General features: G+C 46.0%; 1 protein-coding gene across 1 annotated transcript in view; it reads right to left on the reverse strand.

The window, feature by feature from the left end:
• Positions 1-21899, reverse strand: part of LOC140187657 (integrin alpha-E-like) — a 308395-nt gene that overhangs the window by 50118 nt on the left and 236378 nt on the right. The window contains exon 30 of the mRNA XM_072243179.1: positions 16063-16129. Coding sequence (XP_072099280.1) covers positions 16063-16129 — 67 coding nt within the window. The remainder of the gene's footprint in view (positions 1-16062; positions 16130-21899) is intronic.

Genomic DNA, 21899 nt, shown 5'->3' on the forward strand with positions numbered 1-21899 from the left:
GTAACCCGTCTCTCTTGTACAGGTCCCACCTGCCCTAGAAGAGGTCCCAATGATCCTGAAATCTGAAACCCTGCCCCCTACACCAGTTCCTCAGCCACTTGTTCCTCCTCCAGAGCACCCTATTCCTACCCTCACTGGCACCTAGCACAGGTAGCAATCCTGAGACTACCACCCTTGAGGTCCTGCTTTTCAACTTCCTACCAAGCTCTCTATACTCACTCTCCAGGACCTCCTCACTCTTCCTTACTATGTCATTGGTACCAATGTGCACCACGACATCTGGCTGGTCACCCTCCCACTTCAGAATGCCATGCAATCGATCAGAGACATCCTTGACCCTGGCACCTGGGAGGCAACAAACCATCCTGGATTCTCTGTCATGACCACAGAACCTTCTATCTGCACCTCTAACTATCGAGTCCCCTATCACTACCGCTCCCCTCTTTCTCCCCCCTCCCTTCTGCACTGCAGAGCCAGACTCAGTGCCAAAGATCCGGCTACTGCAGCTAGTCCCAGGTAAGTCATCCCCCCCAACAGTATCCAATGCGGTATACTTGTTGTTGAGGTGAATGGCCACAGGGGAACCCTGCTCTGCTTGCCCTTTCCTCTTCCCTCACCTGACAGTGACCCAATTTCCTGTCCTCTGCTCCTTTGGCGTAACTACCTCCCTGTAGCTACGATCTATAATCTCCTCATTCTCCCGAATGATCCGCAGGTCATCCATCTCCTGCTCCAGTTCCCTAACGCGGTTTGTCAGGAGCAGCAGCTGGATGCACTTCTTGCAGGAGTCGTTGTCAGGGACACCAGAGGGCTCCCTGACTTCCCACATCCTGCAAGAGGAGGATAGTACCCAAGATGGTACCCAAAATTAACAACCCTCTGCAGCTTCTTTCAGTCCTGTGCAGTAGCATACCCCCACACCCCGTACCAGACAGTGATACAGCCTGTCAGAATGCTCTCCATGGTATATCTTTAGAAGTTTCTGAGTGTTTTTGTTGACATACCAAATCCCTTCAAACTCCTAATGAAGTATAGTTGCTGTCTTGCCTTCTTTATAACTGCATCAAGATGTTAGGACCAGGTTAGATCCTCAGAGATCTTGATACCCATGATCTTGAAACTGCTCACTCTCTCCACTCCTGGTCCCTCTATGAGGATTAGTATGTGTTCCTTTATCTTACCCTTCCGGAAGTCCACAATCAGCTGTTTCATCTTACTGATGTTGAGTGCAAGGTGATTGCTGCAATACCACTCCAGTATTTGACATATCTCGCTCCTGTGTGCTCTCTCGTCACCATATGAGATTCTACCAACAATGGTTGTATCATCAGCAAATTTATGGATGGTATCTGAGCAATGCCTAGCCATAAAATCATGAGTGTAGAGAGAGCAGAGCAGTGGGCTAAGCACACACCCCTGAGGTGCACCAGTGCTGATCATCAGCAAGGAGGAGATGTTATCACTATTCTGCACAGATTGTGGTCTTCCAGTTAGTTGAGGATCCAATTGCAGAGGGAGGTGTAGAGGCCCAGGTTCTGTAACTTATCAATCAGGATTGTGGGAATGATGGTGTTAAATGCTGAGCTATAGTCGATGAACAGAATCCTGACATAGGTGTTTGTATATGCAGTGGGTTCAGGTCCTTGCTGAGGCAGGAGTTCAGTCTAGTCATGACCAACCTCTCTAAATATTTCATCGCTGTGGATGTAACTGCTACATTAAAGCAGCTCACATTATTCTTCTTAGGCACTGGTATAATTGTTGCCTTTTTGAAGCAAGTGAGAACTTCTGTCCGTAGCAGTGAGAGGTTAAAAATTTCCATGACATGTCCAGTAAGAATCATTGGTCTATAATTCCCAGTGTTATCCCTGCTCCCTTTCTTAAAGAAAGAAACAACATTAGTCATTCTCCAAACTTCTGGTACTATTCCTGTAAGCCAGTGATCAAAACTAACAGTGCAGAAATCTCTTCTCTCACTTAGGTATATGCTGTTCAGCCCCAGGGACTTATCGATCCTGATGTTACACATCCTCGCTCTTAACAGCAGCATGTTCCTGCATGTCAGTCTGATCAATGCTGACCTCACATTTGTTAAAGTCCTTCTCATGTGAATACTGAAGCAAAGTGCTGGAACTTTTGAAAAACATTAGAATAGGTAAGTAACAGGAATTCTGCAGATGCTGGAAATTCAAGCAACACACATTAAAGTTGCTGGTGAATGCAGCAGGCCAGGCAGCATCTCTAGGAAGAGGTACAGTCGACGTTTCAGGCTGAGCCCCTTCGTCAGGACAACAATAGGTACGTTCCCAGGGTCAGATGGGATATACCTCAGGTCATTATGAGAAATGATGGGGACATTATTATGCCTTTGGTGATAATCTTTGTGTCCCCACTGGTCAAGTGTGCAGTACCAAATGATTGGAGGGTGGTAAAAGTTATCCCCTTGTTCAAGAAAAGGAGTGGAATAACCCTGGGAATTATAGACATGTAATTCATGCATTCAGAATTGATTAGCCCTGCGACGACAAACCAAGTTATCAGAAGATTGATGCTAATGCGAAAGAGATAAAGGAGACAATGAAGGAACGTTCAAAATGTTAATGACAGAGAAGAGGGAGATAACGGAAAAGAAACACAGTTCAGAATATTGACAGACCAGTTACTTTGAACCTGAACTGTTTGAAGTTTGATGGACAGGCGATACCCCAGCAGGGGGATAAAAAGAACAGGTTCGCTAAGGCACGAGACACCACGAGATCACGAGACCCTGGAAGAGCGGTGTGCCCCCACAAGTTGGTGGGAGTTGGAGGTCTGGTTCGAGGGAACCGACCATAGACTGACAGGGTGAAAAGGGATGATCGGCGGGAACCTGGTGTGTGTGTCCGCCCTTGCCTGGGTGCCGGGTTCACCGCGGAAGAACAGTCGTATCCGGAACAGAGGGGTCACAGTCGGTGACCACAGAAGACATAAAAGGGTTTGCCCGAAAGCTAACTGCGAAGAGCATCAAATGTCTGTTTGAATCAAAATTTGCATTCTCTCTCTCTCTCCAATGGCACAACAGCATTTACTGCGAACTGTACTAAGCTGAACTGAACTCTGCGTCACTTGAGACTGATTATTTTACCCCTAGACTGCGATAGAGCTTGGTTGATTCCTATTACCCTAGCTCTGTGTACATGTGTGTTTTATCATTGCTAATCTGTTGCATTTATATCCTTACAATTAGAGTACTGTGTTACTTATTTCTTTAATAAAACTGTATTAGTTTCTGCTAAACTAGCCTCCAACACGTGGTCCATTTCTGCTGGTTTGGCAACCCAGTTACGGGGTATGTAACATAAGTGGGGATCTCGTCCGCAATTTTGAACGCCAAATTTGGGACTGGGTAAATTGATTGGGTTAAAATTCCCGAAAGAAAGAAAGGGCAAACAGCAGAAATGGAGATTGAGAAATTTCTAAAGGCGCCAACCTTGGAGGCATTAGAAGATGCAAGAAATCAGAATTGGCAACTGTTGCCAAACGGTTGATTCTTTTTAAGGGGAAGTCGACAATGAGGAGAGCAGAGATGCACAGAGCTATCATAGAGCATTATGTATCTAAAGGTGTGTTTCCCCAAGGGGAGCTGGAGGTGGTATCTATGGGCAAACCTGGTGGAGAAGCAGTACAGCTGCAGATGGAAAAATTGAGACTCGAGCACGAGTTCCGGTTAAAACAGCTGGAATGAGAAGAGAGGGACAGGCAGTCAGAATGAGAAGAGAGAATAAAACAGCTGGACCGAGAAGAGAGGGACAGGCAGTTAGAATGAGAAGAGAGAGAGAAACAAAAGGAAAGGGTATTTGAGCTGGAGAAGTTAAGGATGAGGCTAGTGCAGGGGCCCATGCTGAACCAAGGTGGAGGGTTCAGGGCAACCCAGGAGATTAGGCTGGTTCCCCCATTTGAGGAGGCTGGTGTTGATCGGTACTTTCTACATTTTGAAAAAGTCGCTGCAAGTCAGGACTGGCCGAGGGATAAGTGGGCTGTTTTGCTTCAGAGTGTACTTAAAGGACCCAAACCCGCTCACAATACTCCAAATGCCGTCTGACCAATATTCAACCTAAAGCAGACTAACTAATCAGTTATGATTCATTGCTGATGGAGCCTTGGTTCCATAAAATCGACTTGGGATCTTGTCTGCAGAACAACAATTGCAATACTTCAAAGTTAAATGTACTGGCTGCACCGCAGTCCAGAGTGTCCAAACTATTTAGAAAATCTGCAAGTTCCCTCATAAGAGCATTGAATTTTACCTACTGAAATCAAATATTTGGCTCTGCTCAAAAAAACTGTGCTTTGAATGTTGTGGAAGCAATCTGGAAGCAACCCAAGTTATTTAAAACTAGCATTTAGGTTCTCTGCTGCAATTTGCAAATGGTCGCATTCTGAAAACAAGCAAGTCTACTGTCATTGGCTACCTTCCATCACTTGGTTTAATTACGAAGAGTCAGATGGAATGGAAAGAGTATTTTGTAAATATTGAAGTTAAACAACCAGATTGGGGTAGATTTTGAAGTTTGCTACTTGTGTTGTAAGCTAACAGAGTGGATTTTTTTCACATGATCCTAAATGTTAAAACAAATACTGTAAGATTCTCCAAACTCCATTTTTTGGATAGAACAACAGACAAATCTTCTTTTAAAAAAAAAGGAGACACAAGAGGTTCTGCAGATGCTGGAAATTCAAAGCAACACACACGAAATGGTGGGGAAACACAGCAAGCCAGGCAGCATCAAGGTGGCGAATGTGCCATAACGGGTTCAAGACAGTGTGTTTATTGTGGAACACTATTAACATAGGAGGAGTCACTACCCCTTCACCCAACGCACTGCTGTACAGGTTCTCTTCCACATTAATCACCATCCACTTTTCCAGTTGCTTTGTACTGAGAACTAGGAAAGGATGCACTGATATTGGAGAATTTTTGCTAGTGCATACATTTAATTCACGGCATTTTATATAGAAATGAACATTACTAGGAAAATAAGGAGGAATGCATTTATAATTTAAACTGCATGTTCAGAAAGCTTTTGATATGAAATGTGTGTCACTGACCGGTGGTGTAGTGGTGGCGGGGCCGGGCCCGAAGAGCAAGGAGCTGGCTACAACAGCGAGGACGAGTACAAGGCAGCGGGTCGGGAGCAGCTGCAGGACCCGGCCAAGGTGGAGCAGCTAGCGGGTGAAAACAAGTGAGGGGGTGGTGTCATTACTACACCACTAGGTGATCATCCCAACGGCGGAGCAGGCGGAAGAGGAGACATCTCCCAGCGGCTGCAAAGGCAGATGAGGATGCCCAACAATGGGTAGGGAGGCTTGCAAACACGCCGCAAGAACTGCCGTAGACCCACAACACTCAGGGCTTGTCTACCTAGCGTGTGAAGCCTGGATTCGGCGGACTGCGCGGAAGAAACCATCACTGGTTCAACCAGCAGAAAGGCGGTTCTCAGCAATGCGTCGTGGAGCGCTAAGAGGGCACAGTGAGACACACAGAACACTGCCGGCCATCCACTGCATCCTGACCTATCTCCAGCCGTCTCGACTATGTCTTGCCACTGGGTCCAGATAGGCCGGGACGAGGGAGTGAGGCTGACGACCTGCGCAGCTCTCCCTCACTTTAATCCACGTCAAGCACAAGTCATGACTTCAAACCCAACGCGCAGCCTAAAGTCCTGTGGCGATGGGGGAGCGGCGAAGCAGCAGGTACGGATACACTGGAAGCTGTAGTCACAAACCTGCACACAGGCTGCCCAGGGCATAGGGTCGCTCTCTACTGGACCGAAGCAGCAGTTGATTTCGGCAGCCCCCTGAGTGTCTGAGCAGCCCTCTTTAGGATCGCTCTGCTCACCTCCATGGAGGAAGGGGCTAGAAAAGGTGCCTCAAACATAGTCTGCTTCACTTCACCCTGGCCAGCTTACCGCGGCTGGTGGGGATTCCTCATAGCGGTCGACCTACAACAGTGAAGAAGAAAGTGATGGTGCTCAACCTTGGCACATGGAACGTGAGAACTCTGCGAGATAACATCAAGGCAGACAGACCAGAGAGAAGAACTGCACTGGTTGCAAAAGAGCTAGCTCGCTACAACGTGGACATAGCAGCTCTCAGCGAAACGCGCCTAGCAGACAAGGGCCAGCTGACAGAACGCGGTGGTGGATACACGTTCTTCTGGAGCGGTCGCAGCAGCGCTGAACGTCGAGAAGCAGGCGTGGGATTTGCCATCAATTCTAACCTCGCCCGTAAACTCACCAAGCACCCAGAGAGCATCAACGACTGCCTGATGACACTTCAGCTCCCACTTGCAAACAAGCAGAGTGCTACGTTGATTAGTGCCTACGCTCCCACCATGACCAACCCAGATGACATTAAAGACAAGTTCTATGAAGAACTCGACGCCCTCACCTCAGCAATCCCACAGTCAGAGAAGCTCATCGTTCTCGGGGACTTCAATGCCAGGGTAGGGACAGACCTGGGAAGGGATCATTGGAAGAAACGGCACTGGCAAGTGTAACAACAAGGGCCTTCTGCTCCTCAAGACATGTGCGACACACGACCTTGTCCTCACCAACACCCTGTTCCGCCTACCCACCCGTAAGAAGATGTCATGGATGCACCCATGCTCGAAGCACTGGCATCTGATTGACTACATCATCACCAGGAAGAGGGACAGGATGGATGTCAGAGTGACGAGAGCCATGTGTGGTGCCGACTGCTGGACCGACCACCGCCTCATTGTGTCCAAGTTCAGGCTTCGCATTCTGCCCATGAGAAGACCCCAAGGGCAGAAGACTGCAAAGAGGCTGAATCTCTCCAAGCTGAAAAGCAGCAGGGTTGCAGAAGAATTCGTCGATGACCTTGAAGGCAGACTGCCAGACACACCGCAGGATGACGGGACCAGCGTTGAGGAACAGTGGACGACCTTCAGAGACGTTGTCTACACTACCGCCCTCGAACATCTCGGACCAGCAACCCGAAGAAACCAAGACTGGTGCGATGAGAATGATGAAGAAATACAGGCACTACTAACGGAGAAACATGAACATTACAGAGCGCATCAGAACGACCCCACGTCGCTAGCCAAGAAAGATGCCTTTACCAACGCAAGAAGGTGCAGAAAAAGCTTCGCGAGATGCAGGACAGCTGGTTCAGCAAGAAGGCCGATGAAATCCAGGGCTATGCAGACAGCCAGGACGTAAAGCGCTTCTACGATGCGCTTAAGGCTGTATACGGACCCCAGTCCTCCGGCTCCTCACCCCTCCTCAACGCAGATGAGACGCAGCTGCTGACAGAGAAGAAGCAGATTCTGAATCGGTGGGCTGAGCACTTTAACAACGTCCTTAACCGCCCTGCCGACATCAACGACGAGGCCATTGCCCGCCTGCGCCAGGTAGAGATCAACAAGAACCTCGACACCCTCCCCACAGTAGATGAAGTCAGGAAGGCAGTGAAGCAACTCTCCTGTGACAAAGCTCCAGGACCCGATGCAATTCCTGCTGAGGTATACAAAGCAGGAGGCCCTGTCATGATGCAAAAGCTGACTGTACTCTTCCAGTCCATGTGGAAAGAGGGACAGGTCCTGAAACAGCTGAAAGATGCCAGCATAGTCCACATCTACAAGAGGAAAGGCAACCGCCAGTCTTGCGACAGCCACCGAGGCATCTCCCTCTTGTCCATTGCGGGGAAGATTCTGGCCCGTGTCCTGCTCAACCGCCTTCTCCAACATCTTGAGCAAGGTCTGCTCCCAGAAAACCAGTGCGGCTTCCGTGCTGAATGTAGGACCGCGGACATGATTTTTGCTGCGCGCCAACTCCAGGAAAAATGCCAGGGGCAACACAGCGACCTCTTCGTGACCTTTGTCGATCTAACCAAGGCTTTCGATACGGTCAGCAGAGAAGGCTTGTGGAAGATCATGGAGAAGTTTGGCTGCCCCAGCAAGTTCATCACAATCGTCCGGCAGTTCCACGACGGTATGATGGTGAAAGTTCTGGATGACGGCGACGAGTCGGAGGCCTTCCCAGTGACAAATGGCGTCAAACAAGGCTGCGTTCTTGCCCCGACTCTGTTCAGTATGGTATTCTCTGCCATGCTGACAGATGCCTTCCGTAACTACGAAGGAGGAATCCACGTCAGGTACAGGACTGACTGCAGGTTGTTCAACCTTAGGCGCCTGCAGGCAGTTACAAAGGTGCGAGAGACTGTCATCAGAGACTTCTTGTTTGCTGATGACTGCGCACTCAACGCCAGCACAGAGCAGGAGATGCAGCGTGAAATGGACTGCTTCTCACAAGCCTGCGACAACTTCGGTCTCACTATCAGCACCATAAAGACCGAAGTTATGTATCAGCCTGCCCCAGGAAAGCCATACCAGGAGCCGCGCATCACGGTGAAGGGCCAGAACCTCCAGGCAGTCGACAACTTCACCTACCTGGGCAGCATACTCTTTCGCGCAGTGAACATAGACGCTGAGGTCAACAACAGGATTGCCAAAGCCAGCGCCGCCTTTGGGAGACTCCGTGAGAACGTCTGGGAGCGGAGAGGACTCAGCCTTACCACCAAGCTGAAGGTCTACTGTGCAGTAGTCCTTACCACCCTCCTTTACGCCAGTGAGACCTGGACTGTCTACAGCAGACACGCCAAACAGCTCAACCACTTTCACCTGAGCTGTCTCCGCAGATTCCTCCACATCAGGTGGCAGGACAAAGTCCCCGACACGGAAATCCTGGAACGAGCTGGGCTCTGCAGCGTCTACACCCTCCTGCTGAAAGCCCAAGCCAGGTGGGCTGGACATGTGGTCAGAATGCCAGGCAGCCAATTGCCTAAGCAGCTGCTGTACGGAGAACTGTGTCAGGGCAAGCGCTCAGTCGGGGGGGCAGAAGAAATGTTACAAAGACTGCCTCAAAGCGTCCCTCAAAGGCCTGGGTGTCGACATCAACACGTGGGAGACGCTTACCCTCGACCGTCCAGCTTGGCGCAGCAAGATCACCACAGGAGCCCGTGCAGCTGAAGTCAGGCGCATCATCGAGGCGCAACGAAAGTGTGCTGTGCGCAAGGCCCGAGCAGCATCCACTGCCACGACAGCACCCACCCACTTGTGTCCCACATGTGGGCGAGCCTTCAGGGCCCGGATTGGCCTCATCAGTCACCTCCGGACCCACAGCCACCAATTTCCCATTTGACTTTGAAGCCATGGTCATCTTCGACTACGAAGGACGAACAGCCCATTGAGCTGGCAAACAAACCGCTAGGGCAGAAGAGGTCTGATAAGGTTCAGGAAGGGCGCGAGAAGTTTATCTCGGCCGGATTGGTGTCGGTGAAGGAGGGGTTAAACCCGGTTCCAGTACGGATCTGGAGAGACACTGGAGTTTGTCAGTCACTGATCTTAAGGAGTGTTCTAGACTTTAGTTCAGAGACCGAGACTGGGGAGGTCAGTGTGATAAAAGGCTTTGGGGAAGGGACTGGAGCAGTACCTTTGCACCAGATACACCTAAAAAGCGACTTGGTCTCCGGACCGATCACGATCGGGGTGAGGCCCGAACTACCGATGGAAGACGTGGAGGTCCTACCCGGTAATGACCTCGCCGGCGGAAATGTGTTCTCAGCAGTAAAACTGACAAGCCAGTCTGCCCGCATTGAAGCCCCGCCCATCGACTCACAGGTTTATCCCGTTTGCGCAGTGACTCGGCGCATGTCCAGAAAGGCTGCCGAAGAGAATGTAGATTTAGCTGAGACGTTTTTACCAGCCTTGTACCAGGAGGGGTTAGGAAGTGAAAAGAAGGAGCATAGTAGAACGGAAGGAAGTAAGGGAGTTGAGTTAGACTTATCATTAGCAAGGAAGGAATTTATACAGGCACAGGAACGAGACGAGGAGCTGATGGTTTTGATGGAGACAGCTCTCTCCGAAGCAGAATTAAAAAGGGAGCCAGTGGCCTATCATGTGAAGGAGGGAGTACTAAGGAGGAAATGGAGATCAAGTACCGTGCCCGCAGATGAGAAATAGGGGGTGGTGCCGAAAGTTTGTGGGGATGAGATTTTTGGCCTGGCCCACAGGATACCTCTCGGTGGACATTTTGGGGTGGAGAGGACAGTCGATGGAATCGTGAGGGAGTTTTGCTGGCCGCACAGGAGGAAGGATGCTATTGACTATTGTAGACGTGAGCTAACACAGTTACAGGCTATTGATATGCTAACAGCTTGCCACGATAAGCGAGCAGACCTAGTTGGTGTTATCACGAAAATTAATGAGGCTAGGGTGCCACCTGATAAGGGGAAAACCCATTTTGAAAAGATAAGTATGGTGCCGACCAGATGAGAGAACTCTATTGTTTTGGCCAGCTTTGCTGATAAGGTCTCTCCCTTAACCCCCGAACAGAGCGAGCCGCTGAGAAAGCTAATTAACTGGCACGCACACGTATGTCCGGATGTCCCCTGGCGATGCAAAAAGCCGGGACATGGTGTTGTTGTCACATCAGGTCAGCCGAGTAAGCAACACTCCTATAGGATGATTAATTCAGTGACAAAAGGGCTAAAGGACGCAGAAGCGTATATTGACGATTTAGTGATCTGGAGTGACACGTGGGACGAGCACATTGTGGAACTGTTTAAATGGCTGTCTGAAGCCAGCCTGACAGTGAACCTCGCTAAAAGTGAATTCGGCCATGCGAAGGTCACTTATATGGGATTTGTGGTAGGACAGGGGCAGCTGGCTCCGATGCAGGCTAAGGTGCGGGCTATCTCTGAAGACCCCACCCCAACAGACAAGGGAGCCCTGAGAAGGTTCTTGGGGATAGTGGGGTACTATCGGAAGTTTTGCAAAAACTTTGCGGATATTACCCTCCCTCTTACTAAGCTCTTGCCAAAGAATGCGAAGTTTGTGTGGGACGACCTTTGTTATATTTGTTCTGCACGGAAACCACTGATAATTTACACTGATCACAACCCATTAGTGTTTTTGGCCACTATGAAGGATAAAAACAAAAGGTTACTAAATTGGAGCCTGGTCTTAGAGGAATTTGATATTAAAATAACGCATATAAAAGGAATGGAAAATGTGATTTCTGACTGTCTGTTAAGGTGTTGAAAACTTAAAGTTCTCTGTATTAGCCGTATAGCTGATGACCCTGTATATTAATGTGTATCTAATAATGTATTCATGCTCATACGGTAAAAATCCTTTGAAGGATAGGGGTGTGACGACAAACCAAGTTATCAGAAGATTGATGCTAATGAGAAAGAGATAAGAGAGACAATGGAGGAACGTTCAAAATGTTAATGAGAGAGAAGAGAGAGATAACAGAAAAGAAACACAGTTCAGAATATTGACAGCCCGGTTGCTTTGAACCTGAACTGTTTGAAGTTTGATGGACAGGCGATACCCCAGCAGGGGGATAAAAAGAACAGGTTCACTAAGGCATGAGACACCACGAGATCACGAGATAACGAGATCCTGGAAGAGCGGTGTGCTCCCACAAGTTGGTGGGAGTTGGAGGTCTGGTTCGAGGGAACCGACCATAGACTGACAGGGTGAAAAGGGACAATCGGCGGGAACCTGGTGTGTGTGTCCGCCCTTGCCTAGGTGCCGGGTTCATCGCGGAAGAACGGTCGTATCCGGAACGGAGGGGTCACAGTCGGTGACCACAGAAGACATAAAAGGGTTCGCCCGAAAGCTAACTGCAAAGAACATCAAAGGTCTGTTTGAATCAAAATTTGCATTCTCTCTCTCTCCAACAGCGCAACAGCGATTACTGCGAATTGTACTAAGCTGAACTGAACTCTGTGTCACTTGAGACTGATCATTTTACCCCTAGACTGCGAAAGAGCTTGGTTGATTCCTATTACCCTAGTTCTGTGTACATGTGTTTTATCATTGCCTACCGTTGCATTTATATCCTTACGATTAGAGTACTGTGTTACTTATTTCTTTAATAAAACTGTATTAGTTTCTGCTAAACCAGACTCCAACACGTGGTCCATTTCTGCTGGTTTGGCAACCCAGTTACAGGGTACGTAACAGCCCAAAGAAGGCAAAGAGTGGCTATAAATGGAATGTATTCTGTCTGGTATTCCGCAGGGATCAGTGACTCACAGAAACATACAAAAGCTATGCAGGCTCTTTGGCCCACAAAGCTGTGCTGAACATGTACTTACTTAGAAATTACTGAGGGTTACCCATAGCCCTCTATTTTTCTAAGCTCCAAGTACCTATCCAGGAGTCACTTAGAAGACCCTATCATATCCACCTCCACCACCATCACCGGCAGCTCATTCCACGCACTCACCACTCTGCGTGTGTAAAAAAAAAACATACCCCTGACATCCCCTCTGTACCTACTTCCAAGCATCTTAAAACTGTGTCCGCTTGTGTTAGTCATTTTAGCCCTGGAAAAAGATTCTGACTATCCACACGATCAATGCCTCTCATCATCTTATACACCTCAACCTGGTCACCTCTCATCCTCCATCACTCCAAGGAGAAAAGGCTGAGTTCACTCAAGCTGTCTTCATAAGGACTGCTCCCCAATCCAGGCAACATCCTTGTAAATCTCCTCTGCACCCTTTCTGTGGTTTCCATATCCTTCCTGTAGTGAGGCGACCAGAACTGAGCACAGTACTCCAAGTGGGGTCTCACCATGGTCCTATATAGCTGTAACATTACCATTTAGCTCTCAAACTCAATCCCATGGTTGAAGAAGGCCAATGCACTATATGCCTTCTTAACCACAGAGACAACCTGCGCAGCAGCTTTGAGTGTCCAATGGACTCGAACCCCAAGATCCCTCTGATCCTACACACTACCAAGAGTCTTACCATTAGTACTATATTCTGCCATCATATTTGACCTACCAAAATGAACCACCTCACAATTATCTGGTTTGAACTCCATCTGCCACTTCTCAGCATAGTTTTGCATCCTATCAATGTTTCGCTGTAACCTCTGACAGCCTCCACACGATCCACAACAACCTCAACCTTTGATTTGCATGAGAAAGTGGAAGGCTGGGTTAGTAAGTTGCAGATGTCATGAGGGTTGGTGCAGTTGTAGGCAGTGTAGAAGTTTGCTATAGGTTACATTGACAGCATGCAGAGCTGGACTGATGGAGTTTTATCTGTAAAGTGTGAAGTGATTCACTTTGGAAGATCAAATTTGATGGCAGAATACAGGGTTAATGGCAGGATTCTTGGCAGTGTAGAGGAACAAAGAGATCTTGGGGTCCACATCCATATATCCCTTAAAAGTTGCTGCACAAGTTCATACAAGTTAAGATGTGTTGGCCTTCATTAGTCAGGGGATTGAGTTCAAGAGCCTAGAGGTAATGTTGCAGCTCGATATAAAACCCTGATTAGATCATACTTGGAAAATTGTGCTCAGTTTTAGTCTGCTCCTTATAGGAAGGACATGAAAGCTTTAGAGAGGGTGCAGAGGAGATTTATCTGATACTGCCTGGATTAGAGAGCATGTTTTATGAGGATAGGTTGAGTGAAGTAGGGTTTTTCCCTTTGGAGCAAAGGAGGATGAGTGGTGATTTGTTAGAGGTGTACAACATTATAGGAGATATAGAACATAGAACAGTGTAACACACATCAAAGTTGCTGGTGAACGCAGCAGGCCAGGCAGCATCTGTAGGAAGAGGTGCAGTCGACGTTTCAGGCTGAGACCCTTTGTCAGGACTAACTGAAGAAGAAAGAGTGAGTAAGAGATTTGGAAGTTGGAGGGGGAGGGGGAGATCCAAAATGATAGGAGAAGACAGGAGAGGGAGGGATGGAGCCAAGAGCTGGACAGGTGATTGGCAAAAGGGATACGAGAGGATCATGAGACAGGAGGTCTGGGGAAAAAGACGGGGGGTGGGGGGGAACCCAGAGGATGGGCAAGGGGGATATTCAGAGGGACAGAGGGAGAAAAAGGAGAGTGAGAGAAAGAATGTGTGTATAAAAGTAAGTAACAGATGGGGTACGAGGGGAAGGTGGGGCATTAGCAGAAGTTAGAGAAGTCAATGTTCATGCCATCAGGTTGGAGGCTACCCAGACGGAATATACACAGGAATATTGTGCTGTCATTATAGTACATGTTCTGTCATCCAGGCAGCATCCTGGTAAACCTCTTCTACACCCTCTCCAAAGCCTTAACATCTTTCCTATAATGGGGCAACCAGAAATGTATGCAATACCTCAGATGTGGTCTAACTAGAGTTCTATAAAGTTGCAACATAATTTGCTGACTTTTGAACTCAAATCCTCGACAAATAAACACAAACATGCCATATGTCTTCTTAGCCACCTGAGCAACATGTGTAACCACTTTCAGGGAATTATGAACTTGGACCCCATCTGCTCAACTGTCTTTTTATATTTGACCTACTAAAGTGCAGCACTTTACATTTGGCCAGATTAAACACCATCCGCCATTTCTTCTCCCTTATCTGTAACTGATTTAAATTCCACTGTGTTCTTTACAAGTCTTCTATTCTATACACAACAACAATCTTTTTATCATTTGCATACTTACTAAGCCACCTATCTACATTTTCATTCAGGTCATTTATATACATCACAAAGAGCAGAGGCTGCAGTACAAATCCCTGTGGGACAACACTAATCACAGACTTCCAGCTAAAGTAAATCCCTTTGACCACCACCCTCTGTCTTCCATGAGTAAGCCAGTTCTGAATCCAAATGGCCAGTTCAATATTGATCCCATGCAATGTTAATCTTCTGGATAAGCCTTAATAAAATCCATGTAGACAACATCCATAGCCCTACCTTCATCAATTCCCCACACTAGCTGGTCAAAAAACTTAAATCAAGTTAGTAAGACGTAACTTGACACACATAAAGCAATGCTAGCTTTTCCAAGTGCTCATAGACTCTATCCCTAAAAATTCTCTCCAGTAACTTCAGATCTACTGATGTGAAACTCACCAGTCTATAGTTTCTAGGATTATCCCTGTTTTCCTTCTTGAATAGATAGTGTGGATAGCCAGAGACTTTTTCCTAGGGGGAAATGGCTAATACTGGGGGCATTATTTTAAGGTGATTGGAGGAAAGTTTAAGGACTATGTTAGAGGTAAGTTCTTTACAGAGAGCATGGTGAGTGTATGGAATGCCTTGCAGGAGATTTGTGAAGACAGGTACATTAGGGGCATTTAAGAAACCCTTAGATTTGCAAATAAATGATAGAAAAATGGAGGAAAAGTTTAGCTCAGTCTTAGAGTAGGTTAAAAGATTGGCACAACATCGTGGGATAAAAGGCCTGTCGTGTGCTGTCATTGTCTCAATAGGTATATTTAATGTCAGAGAAATGTATACAATACAGTATACTGTACATCCTGAAATTCTTTTTCTATGTTCTATGTTAAAAAATATTAATTAAGGACCTCCCCTACCTCCTTCAACTTTAAGCATGTTTCCACTTTTATCCCTGATTATCCTTGCCCTCACTCTAGTCATCATCCTATTCTTCACGTAACGTGTAGAGGCCTTGGAGTTTTCCTTAGTCCAGCTCACTAAGAACTTCGCGTATCCACTTTCTTGTCAACCATGTTTCTTTCAACCTACCATCCTTTCCCTTCCTCAATGGAAAAAACCTATCCAGAATCTCATCCAAGTGTTACCTAAACAACTTTCACATTTCCATTGTACATTTCCCTGAGCACTTCTGTTCCCAATTTATACTCCCAAGTTCCTGACTAATAGCATCAAAATTAGCCCAACCCAAATTCTATGCTTTCCCATCCTATCTGCTCCTACCTTGTCCAAGGCAATGCTGTCACTAATTTCTGTCATTTGGTTGTGGACACTTCAGGAAATACAGTGTATATTCATTGTGCCTATTTATATCAAATTAATCACACAATGTGGTCTCACACAGAACAATGTCAACAGTCATTCTCTATCAAGTATATTGAGCAAAGTTAATATAAAAGAGAAATTACTTAGTTTCATCTGTAAGGAAATTGTGATAACTACTCGAGTGGATTTGACGTATTTCAAGAAAGGTCTGAATTGGAGTTAGTTGATCATGGTAAAGAGAATGCGTCATACCTGGAAATGAAATTTTACATGGCTATTCTCATCATCATTGTGGATGTCAATCTTGGTTACTTGATTTCTGCAATAGAACATAGAAAACAGAATATTACAGAAACAGGCCCTTCAGGCCGCTGCGCTGAACTAATTAAGTTACTAACACTTAATCCCTTCTACCTGCACATCCCTTCTCCCTACGTTCCTGAATATCCATGTGCCTATCTAAGAACTTCTTAAATGCCTCTTTTTATCTACCTCTACCCTGGAACCCACCACTCCTTGTGTAATAAAAACCTGCCTCGCACATTTCCTCTGAACTTTCTCCCCTCCAACATGCTGTCTAGTACTAGATATTTCAACCCTACGATATCAATACTGACTATCTAAGGCTCTCACAGTTTTATATATTTCTGTCAGTCTCCCCACAGCCTCCACTGTTTCAAAGAAAACAAACCCAGTTTGTCCAAACACTCCATACAGACCTACCCTCTAAACCAGGATGAATCCTAATAAACCTCTTCTACACCCTCTCCACAGCCCCCACACCCTTTCTATAATAGAGCAATCAGAAATGAATGCAATACTCCAGATGTGACCTAACCAGAGTTTTATAAAGTAGAAACAAACTTCCTGACTCTTGGACTCAGTGCCTCGACTAATAAGGACAAGCATGCCACATGCCTTATTTGCCATGCTATCAATTTGTACAGCCACTTTCAGCGACGTTAATTGTGTACTTTCTCCTTACATCTGATTTCACATTTGGCTGCATTAAACTCCATCTGCCTTTACTCTGTTCACATCTCCAGCTGATGTCCATCCTGCTATATCCTTTGACAACCTTTTACACTAACTACAGCAACACCAATCTTTGTAATAATTTGAACATTTTGATTAGTTTTATTTAGTTTGAAATTTTTATCACAACATGTTTCATAAATTAAGTCAATTGTCTGATGCAACAGAAACTCAACAAATGATTTCATGCCAGTCATGCTCCAATTCTGGATGTAGAATTATATACTAAATAATAACTTAGTACATACCAATTAGTACACTGGTATTGCTACATAAAATTATGACAATAAAGGAACTTGCAAAACAACTAAATTCCAAAAATGACAATATAAGAACTTGTGAGCAACTACATTTCAAATAAAATGACAATATAAGAACTAATGAGCATCTACATTCCAAAAATTACAATACAGGAACTTGTGGAACATCTACATTCCAATAATGACAATATAGGAACTCAGACCATAAGATATAGAAGCAGAATTAGGCCATTTGACCTATTAAGTGTGCTCTGCCATTTCAGCAAAGCTGATCCAATTTTTCTTTAAGCCCCAGTCTCCTGCCGCCTTCCTCTATCCTTTCATGCCCTGACTAATCAAGAATCTATCAACCTCTGCCTTAAATATGCATAAAGACTTGGCCTCCACAGCTGCCTGTGGCAAAGAATTCCACAGAAATGACAAAATAGGAACTTGAAAAACATCTAAATTCCAGTAATGACAATATAGGCACTTATGGAGTGACTACATTCTAAAAATGATAATGTATGAACTTGTGAGCATCTAAATTTCAAAAGTGACAATAGCGATATAGGAATCTGTGGAGCAACCATGTTGCAAAAATGGTGAAATCTATGGCAATAGATGGCAATCATGAACCGCATTGCAAAAGCGACAGTGCAGGAACCATGGAGCAACTACATTCTAAAAATGCCAATATAGGAAATTGGGGAGCATTTACATTCCAAATATGACAACAGAGGAACTTGGAAATTCCAAAAATGATAATATAGGAACTTGTGAGTGAATACATTCCAAAAATGACAGTACTAGAATGCGTGGAGCAACTAAATTGGTCTATATGACAATATTGGATCTTGTGAAACAACCGTATGTTTTTGCAAATAAAATAGCGAGGCATTTTATGTTTAGAAAAAACCTCAACACTTATTTATTACTGACCACAACACTGACCACAAAGCATGGTAACAGAACTTTACATAATTACATCATCACATCAGACCAGCCTCATAAAGTGAACCCCATTTCAATTTCAGTGGTTATGAATGATGTACGTTTCCACCAATTACATTACCCTATACAGGCCCCACCAGAATTAATTAAGACCAACATTGTGAGCCTGTCTGGTGCTCGGATGAGCTACCTGGCTTGGGTCCCATGTTCCATGGGTTGTGGGACATCAAGTGCCTCTGGCTCATCCAGAAGTGTGTTGATACGCTCATGGTCATGTCATGATGGCAGGAGTATCATACTGGAATCCTCCAAATCTTGGTGGGCCAGTTTAAGGCAATGTATCAAAACACATTCAGGATTGCCCCTCTTATCTATGATAAAGGTCTTTTCTCTCCATTCCAAAATGCCAAGTGGACCATCATAAGAGGGCCTAAGTTGATATTGATGTGCATCATAACAGACCTAAACAAACGAGGTAAAGTGTAAGTCAACAGGGACCCAATGGTGTTGTACACCATGATGGGACGTAGAAATAGGTACAAAGGAATTTAATTTACTAAGGGAGTGGAATGCTATAGGGAGGTTGACCAGGCTGTCATAGCATCAGGAATAAGATCCATGGATGACTGCAGGTCCTCTTCTGGAGCTGTTCTGAGCCCCAACAGGATTTATGGGAGATGATCATGCCAACATTCATCTATCAGGGAAGCCCTCAGAGCAGCCTTTAAGGACTGCTCACAGAGGCCATTGGACTGTGGGTGATATGCCATGGCGTGATGTAGCTTAATGCTGGGCCATCGCAGTCCAGGGGTCTGATATGAACTGGGATGAACTACAACAATTGTTCATCCCAGTTTGGCCAAAGAATAAATCAAGGAAGGTAGTGCACCCGTGGCTGACAAGGGAAATTAGGGATAGTATCAATTCCAAAGAAGAAGCATACAAATTAGCCAGAAAAAGTGGCTCACCTGAGGACTGGGAAAAATTCAGAGTCCAGCAGAGGAGGACAAAGGGCTAAATTAGGAAGGGGAAAAAAGATTATGAGAGAAAACTGGCAGGGAACATAAAAACTGACTGTAAAAGTTTTTATAGATATGTGAAAAGAAAAAGATTGGTTCAGACAAATGTAGGTCCCCTACAGACAGAAACAGGTGAATTGATTATGGGGAGCAAGGACATGGCAGACCAATTGAATAACTACTTTGGTTCTGTCTTCACTAAGGAGGACATAAATAATCTTCTGGAAATAGTAGGGGATAGAGGGTCCAGTGAGATGGAGGAACTAAGGGAAATACATGTTAGTAGGGAAGTGGTGTTAGGTAAATTGAAGGGATTAAAGGCAGATAAATCCCCAGGGCCAGATGGTCTGCATCCCAGAGTGCTTAAGGAAGTAGCCCAAGAAATAGTGGATGTATTAGTGATAATTTTTCAAAACTCTTTAGATTCTGGACTAGTTCCTGAGGATTGGAGGGTGGCTAATGTAACCCCACTTTTTAAAAAAGGAGGGAGAGAGAAACCGGGGAATTATAGACTGGTTAGCCTAACATCGATAGTGGGGAAACTGCTAGAGTCAGTTATCAAAGATGTGATAACAGCACATTTGGAAAGCGGTGAAATCATCGGGCAAAGTCAGCATGGATTTGTTGAAAGGAAGATCATGTCTGATGAATCTCATAGAATTTTTTGAGGATGTAACTAGTAAAGTGGATAGGGGAGAACCAGTGGATGTGGTATATTTGGATTTTCAAAAGGCTTTTGAAAAGATCCCACACAGGAGATTAGTATGCAAACTTAAAGCACATGGTATTGGGGTTAAAGGTGTTGATGTGGATAGAGAATTGGTTGGCAGACAAGAAGCAAAGAGTGGGAATAAACGGGACCTTTTCAGAATGGCAGGCAGTGACTAGTGGGGTACCGCAAGACTCAGTGCTGGGACCCCAGTTGTTTACAATATATATTAATGACTTAGATGAGGGAATTAAATGCAGCATCTCCAAGTTTGCGGATGACACGAAGCTGAGCTGCAGTGTTAGCTGTGAGGAGGATGCTAAGAGGATGCAGGGTGACTTGGATAGGTTAGGTGAGTGGGCAAATTCATGGCAGATGCAATTTAATGTGGATAAATGTGAGGTTATCCACTTTGGTGGCAAAAATAGGAAAACAGATTATTATCTGAATGGTGGCCGATTAGGAAAAGGAGAGGTGCAACGAGACCTGGGTGTTATTATACACCAGTCATTGAAAGTGGGCATGCAGGTACAGCAGACGGTGAAAAAGGCAAATGGTATGTTGGCATTCATAGCAAGAGGATTCGAGTACAGGAGTAGGGAGGTACTACTGCAGTTGTACAAGGCCTTGTTGAGTCCACGCCTGGAGTATTGTGTGCTGTTTTGGTCCCCTAATCTGAGGAAAGACATCCTTGCCATAGAGGGAATACAAAGAAGGTTCACCAGATTGATTCCTGGGATGGTAAGACCTTCATATGATGAAAGACTGGATCAACTAGGCTTATACTCGGAATTTAGAAGATTGAGGGGGGATCTTATTGAAATGTATAAACTCCTAAAGTGATTGGACAGGCTAGATGCAGGAAGATTGTTCCCGATGTTGGGGAAGTCCAGAACGAGGGGTCACAGTTTGAGGATAAAGGGGAAGCCTTTTAGGACCGAGATTAGGAAAAACTTCTTCACACAGAGAGTGGTGAATCTGTGGAATTCTCTGCCACAGGAAACAGTTGAGGCCAGTTTATTGGCTATATTTAAGAGGGAGTTAGATATGGCCCTTGTGGCTAAAGGGATCAGGGGGTATGGAGGGAAGGCTGGGGTGGGGTTCTGAGTTGGATGATCAGCCATGATCATACTGAATGGCGGTGCAGACTCGAAGGGCCGAATTGCCTACTCCTGCACCTATTTTCTATGTTTCTATGAATCAGGGGCCACGGTCAGAGGAAATATCAGAAGGCGTTCCAAACCAAGCAACCAAGGTGCTGATGAACACCCGGGCCACGTTGGTGGCCATCATCAAAGCTGGAAGGATGACCTCGAGCCACCTGGTTGTACTGTCCACCTTGGTAGGAGGTGCGTGAAACTGCAGGAGGAGGGAAGAGGACCAACAAGGTCCACATTAACATGGTCAAATCATTGTTCAGGGACCTCAAAAGGTGCTAATGGAACCTGAACAAAATGGTTCATTTTTGCCTGTTGGCACTCCACACAGGCTGCAGTCCAGTCACAGACATCCTTCCTAAGGCCGCGCTACACAAACTTTAGTGCAAGCAGTTTCTGTGAGGCCTTCTGGACTGGATGTGAAAAGTCATGTATGGTGTCAGAAATGGTCTGCCTCCATTAGCAGGCACTATGGGGTGAGGGCAATCGGTTGAGACATTGCACAGGAGAGAAACCCCAGCTCCCCCAAACTTAATGTCAGCCAACCACAGGCCTATGACTGCTGTTCAGTAAGCCTGGACCTCTGGGTCAGTAGCTTGTTCGGCTGCCATGCTGGCATAGTGAGCCCCTCTGTGAATGGCCTCAAAGGCTGCTTGTGAGAGGCAGTCAGCCACGGCTTTATTTTTTCCCTTGAAACTGAATGTTGTATTTCAGTTGTGAACTGTGATATATTGGTCAGGTGGCGTTGCTGCCATGCAGACCAAGGGTCAGGTATTTTGGCCACCATGTGCACGAGGGTTTTGTAGTCAATGAATACTATGAAATGATAACCGTCTAGAAAAAAACTAAAGTGCTGGATAACCAGACAGAAACCGAAAAGCTCAAGATCAAACGTGCTATACTTCCTTTCAGGGTGATGGAGCTGCCGGTTGAAGAAGGTGAGCGGCTGCCACAAGCCTCCAACTGTTCATGCACA

The sequence above is a fragment of the Mobula birostris genome, chromosome 25, assembly GCF_030028105.1.
Source record: "Mobula birostris isolate sMobBir1 chromosome 25, sMobBir1.hap1, whole genome shotgun sequence".
Taxonomy (NCBI): Eukaryota; Metazoa; Chordata; class Chondrichthyes; order Myliobatiformes; family Myliobatidae; genus Mobula; species Mobula birostris.